At 32.1% G+C, this 6,702-nt stretch overlaps 1 protein-coding gene across 2 annotated transcripts in view; it reads right to left on the minus strand.

Annotated features, from left to right (window-relative positions):
* LOC117116811 (GPI ethanolamine phosphate transferase 1-like) overlaps positions 1–6,702 on the minus strand; it is a 29,667-nt gene that overhangs the window by 8,188 nt on the left and 14,777 nt on the right. For both annotated transcript variants that reach the window (XM_033260905.1, XM_033260906.1), the window contains exons 14-17: positions 5,781–6,098; positions 5,204–5,291; positions 4,081–4,229; positions 909–984 (exon numbers count right to left, since the gene is read on the minus strand). In XM_033260905.1, the coding sequence (XP_033116796.1) occupies positions 909–984; positions 4,081–4,229; positions 5,204–5,291; positions 5,781–6,098 (631 nt within the window). The remainder of the gene's footprint in view (positions 1–908; positions 985–4,080; positions 4,230–5,203; positions 5,292–5,780; positions 6,099–6,702) is intronic.

Below are 6,702 nucleotides of genomic sequence, written 5' to 3' on the forward strand. Positions count from 1 at the left end.
CATAGTACTGTAGTACGATACGATATTATGATCGTATATAAACTCTAAAATGCTAATCAAGGGGGATTCTGTCTGTGTTCTACGAATAAACAAATTTTCAAAAATTGCTTACTTTATATAAGATGTAACTTTTTAATTAATAAATCCTGATTGGGACATACGTTTTTCTCGATTATTTATTATCATCTGTAATTAATGCCAGTGGAGGTATATCTCCATACCATAGTTACTTTCATATGATTTACTATTATCCATTGCGCATTACACAATACCTTTATAAAACACTTTTCCTAATGGGAAAAGTCAAGGGTGTATATCACTTAGCCTCATAGCTCTGTTGGCAGAGTATTCAAATGGTAATCAGAAGGCCTTGGGTTCGAATCCCAACGAGGAGATACGTTTTCCTCAAATATTCAGATCATCTTAATAAAAAAACTCAAATCATCTTTCAGTATCTGTACTTCTATATATTACAATCATTTATAGTTTGCAATTTCCATCAGATTCATAGCAGTAAGTGTCAAAATCAATGCAAAAAAAAAGTGGAGCGACTTATTTTTTATGTATGTTTATATTATGATATTTTAATGAATGAAAACTTTAATGTTTTCATTCATCAATTTCCATTGTGCAATTTTGGATCAGAAATGGGTTAAACTTTGGCCTAATGTGTGTTTCTAATGCTCAGTGTTTGTTTTATTTTTATTTTCAATTCACTAATCCTTTGTATTATAGACTGGTAATTGAAGAATGATTTTCATACTAAAAAGTGTTCAAATTAGTAAAAACTGAATTATGCGTCTCATTAGATTTTTAATGAGTAATTAAATGCTATAATTGAATTTTTGAACCAGCAAAGGAATGAATTCCAAGAAAATACCACAGAAAGGAAAACACAAACCACAAACCTTCCATAGAAGCAAGATACCCATCACAAACGGGTTGAAGATTGTAAGAAAACAGTAGACAGATGTTGGATCAAAACTGCAAAGAAAAAGAAAAACAGATTAACGTTATACCTAGGAATTGCTGTATTTCAGTAAAACAAGTATGCACACATATACAGTAGATACATAAATCCATGGAGGAAATATTTAATTAGGACAGATGACAGTGTTGCGGCATTGACCATTCACTTATAGGTTTTGAAATAGGTGAGCTGTCGTGACAACGGTCTTGTAGTAAAAAAAAATTGATATATTTAGATAGATTACTATATAATAAATATTTTGATCTTTGAAACAGGTTCCTATTAAGATAAACAACTGATATATTTGGTTGGTTTTTGTATCAATTCTGAAATATAGCTTTACAAAATGTACATCAAAACACCTTTACTTTAGGTTATTTTTTCTAATATGAAATCTACATATTAAACTTATCAGAAATATTAAAACCCAATTTCTGTCAAAATATATTTTCTTGAATATCTCAATAACTTATGTTTGCTGATGACCTCAAGATATATAAATAATTTCCACCATTGAGGCCTGGAACGTATGCATTCCAGGCCAACCTTGACAAACTCGGACAGTGGGGTTACCAATTGAGAAAATGTTACTGAAGTCTGAGAAATTCAAAGTTCTCTCTTGTACTCTCAAAACTAAACCAATTAATTTTAAATATATGATTTCTAACGAGGTATTGAAAATGTTGAATTGCATATAGACTTAGGCATTTTTATTGACAAAAAAATTAAGTTTGCTTTTCATGTTGTCCATGTCAATGGCCAGGTCAACAGGTTACTTGGACTGATGTGCCGCAATTCTCATAAATTTCCTCCAACCACAAAAATTAACACTTTATAAATCTCTTGACCAACCTTTATTTGATTTTTGTTCAGTTATCTATAATTCAATATCTGACCAAGCCTGTAGCCAGGATTTTGGTAGGGGGGTTCTTTTTGATACTGAAAGGGCACTTGCGAGCAACATTGGCTGGGGCCAGGGGGCTGCCAAGGGCCCCCGGGGGTTCCAGGGCCAAAACCCCGGTGGGGGTCCAGCATTTTAAGCATTTACAGATGTTATTTAATTGATTTGAGAAGCATACATTAAAAAAAATGTATATATTAAAGAGGTAATTTATTGAGTTGGGAAAAGATAAAAAACAAAAAAAAAAACTACTACTTTAGTACTACAGTATTGGTAACTTAACAACAGTAGCATGATACAAACTCCAAAGAATCCAGTATGGTTTATTCTTTATTTTTTATTTATATAGCACTTTGGAAGTTGTATCATACTATACTCACTTAAGACAATCAGTAACAAAAAGAACCGAGACAAATTTGTATGGTTGGTTTTAGCGTATTATAATCATATATATGATATACACAGGTGAAACTATCCCCCGCCGGACACCATCCCGGTATTTCTGAGTCAAGGTTTCGGGGCCTGAATTTTTTATGTTACTAGGTAGGCCTAACAAATGGGTATTAAAGTAGGACTTTTAATGATGATAGGCTCTAGGCTAGGCCTAAAGTGTAGGCTAGCCAGCCTTTGTTGAAAAGGCACTTCATGAAAAGGAGGCTACGGGCTTGCCTGACACACAATCTTCTAGAACTGAAAAAATTCACAATAAGCTTTTACATTTTTTTCGGCCCAGAAACCTGTTGGCCTTGCAAAAACTTCTAGTATTTCTCCTAAAATTAAAAGACAAATTAATGATCTACTTTTCTATTTATGAAAGTGTTTTAATTCTATGTTTACCACAGTGCAATATTGTTTCTAATTTCCATTAAATTCCTTCTAAACCTATTTTAAATGTACAGTTTTCACGTGTTAATGTTTGTAAAAATGCTATTTTTTTGTGGACTGCCATCACTTTATAATATTGTGTTTGTGATAATCCTGAATTTGATATTTTTCATTGCAGTCTTTCTAAGTTTAAGTCTATTACATTCGAGTCGGTTAAATAATCTTTATTGTATTTAATATAAATCTAAGCTTTTCACTGATAATGTGCATCCTGTAATTGGTATATACACTGATGGATGTACAATAAATAAATAAAGATAAATAAATAAATGTGAATGTGTCAATCTGATCATAAAAAGTGGTATTTATAGTTTATAGTAAAAATAGTAGTAATTTACAGTAATCCTGGTTTAAATTGAACTATTTTGTTGACAGTTGATGTGGTTGTGAGTTGGTTCCTGTAATGCCTATCATATCCTCTCCTGAGGCGACTAATATATAGGTATAAAACAAGTCAGTTTGCCCACTTCCTTGCATCATTTACCTGAAGGTTATACCATCTGTAATAACAAAAAAACTGACAAAGACCTTAAAAATATTTCCTAGTCCATATTTTCAACTAACAACTACATTTAAATGTAACTTATAAAGTAAGCAAATTAAATACTGTATCAAATTTAAATAATTTAACATATTTAACATAATTACAGTAATGTCAATTATAGTGAGTTTATGACTACATGTGAATTGGTAACTCCTTTGATACTTAAAAAAAAATGTAGATAAATGTACCACAATATCTATATAATAAATAAAAAGTCAAAAGATAATGTGAAATATACATTACTTATTATATCAGTGTTCTGTGTCAGGCCCGTAACCAGGGGGGGGGGGTCGGATGAGCCCCGCCGTTTGCTAGCTGGCTCCGCTTGGATGGCAAAAAAAAAAAAAATCTTGAAAGAAGATTGCTTAAACTCAAAAAAAAAAAAAACAATCCTGTTCAAATAATCTTTACAGTAGCAACTTTTAATACAAGTTTCAAGATGGAGCTCTTATTTATGTGGTCAGTGCAATTGGTTGGTCGTTAACATCTTCAAAAGGCTCCACTTTTTCCAAATTTGAACCCCCCCCCCCCAAAAAAAAATCCTAGTTACGGGCCTGATATGACTTTCTTGAGTTGAGCATACACAACAATCCCTTTTAACACAAGACAGACATTTTAGATGAATTCTCTTTGATACAAAGCCAACAGTAAAATTTCTTACCACTACAGTTTCAAAAAAATTTATTGATCTTTATCAGGTGAATGACCTAACCTCAGTAAGATAATTTCTGATAGTGTTCACAGTATCTAATAATGCACACAAATTTTGTTTATTGGTACCTGTTGATGCTGGCTATGTTGCCGGTGCCAAAATATGCAGTGAGCAGGAAGAAAATGAAGAAGTATCCCACTCTTATATCACTGAGGGCTAGATGTCTTGATGGACCATCATCAAGGATTTGTCTTCTTTCAAACTTCAGGTGGGAAAGCTGAGATGGTAAAAAAAAAACACAATCATTTTAATGGATTAAAGATAAATTAAAAATAACAAATTGATGCTAATGTAAAAGAGATTAAAATAACAATTATTAACTTTTAAAGAATTTGTTTCATAATACAATAAATTGTATGCCCATATGTAATCAAGATGGGCCATAAATGGTTATAATGTGATGTCATATCATATTTAGACATATCACATTGACTTCATTTGCCAGTTTATTTTTTTTTTGTTTATTAAAAATAAATAAAATCTTTTAAAAATTCATTACTACACTGGTGTATATCAGCTGTTTATGCCCATCATTTTAATGCTTATAATGTGGAGAACATGAAAATATTAAAAATGTCAATTATCATGTTTTTTTTATTACTAATGGATTTTGGATTGGATTTATTCAGTGTAAACGCCAAGGATAGCGCACAAAAGTCTAGAAGAAGACTTATTTCCTGTGGGGTCCTTCTGGTGGTGATTGGGCAGTAAACCAGGAGACAATCCCCTGCTCTTTTCTGAAAAATGTATGGCGAAAGTGTACGGCGTTCTTTAACGTGCACATGCACCATAAATGCACACAGGACCAACAGCTTACAGGACTCATCCGAAAGACGGTGCACTATTTTAACTTGTATTTCAGCCCTCCAGCTGGAATACAAGAAGAGGCAGTGATGGGAATTGAACCAGGGACCTAGAGATCCCCATGGTTCAGCGCACACACAGTGGCTACCACCAGATTAGCCGACTGAGCTAAGCTCCTCTCAATGCTGGTTTTAAAATTGTTACTCACAATCCTGAATCATCAAAGTTTGGATTGGATCATTATGTACAACACATTATATGTAATTAAAATATTATCTATATGTATATTTTTGTATAGTTTTTAAGTCAATAAATTGTGTTTCAAGCTATAAATATTATATATTGAGAAGATTAAAACCATATGAATTTTTAAATAAAAATATTTACCTTGGTCGCAGATCCACACAACTGGAGTTCAATAAGAAGCCAAGAAAAGAGGACAAAGCACAAAACAAGGCAAAATAAACCCTCATGCCTGTATGTATTCTGTCAAGGATCACATTGTTGAACATTATTCAGAACCATATTATTTTTTATATTATTTCTTAATTGCTATTACATTCATAATGCATAACAAAGACAAAATGGGTTCCCTATAATCACTATACGCTATCGCTGCCAGGATTTTTTTTCCACGACACTGATTGGTCAGTCCAATTGTGAAACCCTTCCCGAATGTGCCGGTGACAGCTGGGCAGTGCAACAGATTCTCTATAATCCACATTTACCTCAGGACAACCAACTTACTTAAATAAAGAAACCCATACAAGGAGAACACCTCTTATGGGACACCTCTATTAAGGGGACACACCCATGGACACTTTTTGGCTGCAAAATGAAGGAGTATATCTTTTAATACTGTGGCCAACCTCTAATTAGGTGACACTTTGTTTGGTCCTGAAGGTATTGCCCTAATAATAGGGGTTCTACTCTTAAATAAGAAAAAAACATTGTGAAAGGATACGCCGTCGTCATCAGTAGATAAACAGAAACAAATGCGGATGCTATGCTGAATAACCTTTCAACTATAAGGTCAGAGGTGAGGAGAGGCAGCAGAAAAGACAGCAATAATATCACCCAACTTAGAATCTGGTTTACGACTGGAAGTCCGTCTTTGGCTTCTATGCTTGCATTGGTATCGTGGACAATGTAGATTGCGAGACAAAGTATGAAAAATTGCACCGTTTTCATTTTGGAATTGTTCGAGGACACAACAGAGTGTCTGGATATAATTACACTACTAATGATGTATATAAGTACACAAAGTATGCTGGCTAAAGTTCTGAAAGTAAGAAAAGGAGAGTTTATACAACATGAAGAGCTATTGTCTAGATATTTGTCAAGATGTTGAATATTTGTATTTACAAGATACAAGATACAAGATACAAGATAAAATTTATTGTCTCCATTAAAAAGAAAACGAAGAAATTACAAAAGCTCGCACCCATTAAAATAACATTAAAATCACATTAAAATCACATAAAAATTTAACAAAGTACATCAAAACCCATAAAAAATAGAAATAAACAACATTTAACAAGGAGAAACTACTCAAGAGACAAAGAGTTATAACAACAATAACAACAACAATCGCTATTTTCATTAAATTGATTTAATTTTATTTTATTATTGCAATTATCATTATTATTATGATTATATTTATCATTATTATTGTTGTTATATTTGTCATGGTTATTTCAAGGCATATATTATTATTGTTTATTATATATATATATATACATATATATATACATATATATACATACATACACATATACACACACACATATACACATATATATACATATACATACATATATCATGCATATATACACACATATACACATACATGCATACTACATATATATACATATATACATACATAC

The sequence above is a fragment of the Anneissia japonica genome, unplaced genomic scaffold, assembly GCF_011630105.1.
Source record: "Anneissia japonica isolate Jap-2015-1 unplaced genomic scaffold, ASM1163010v1 scaffold287740_len772037_cov194, whole genome shotgun sequence".
Classification (NCBI taxonomy): domain Eukaryota; kingdom Metazoa; phylum Echinodermata; class Crinoidea; order Comatulida; family Comatulidae; genus Anneissia; species Anneissia japonica.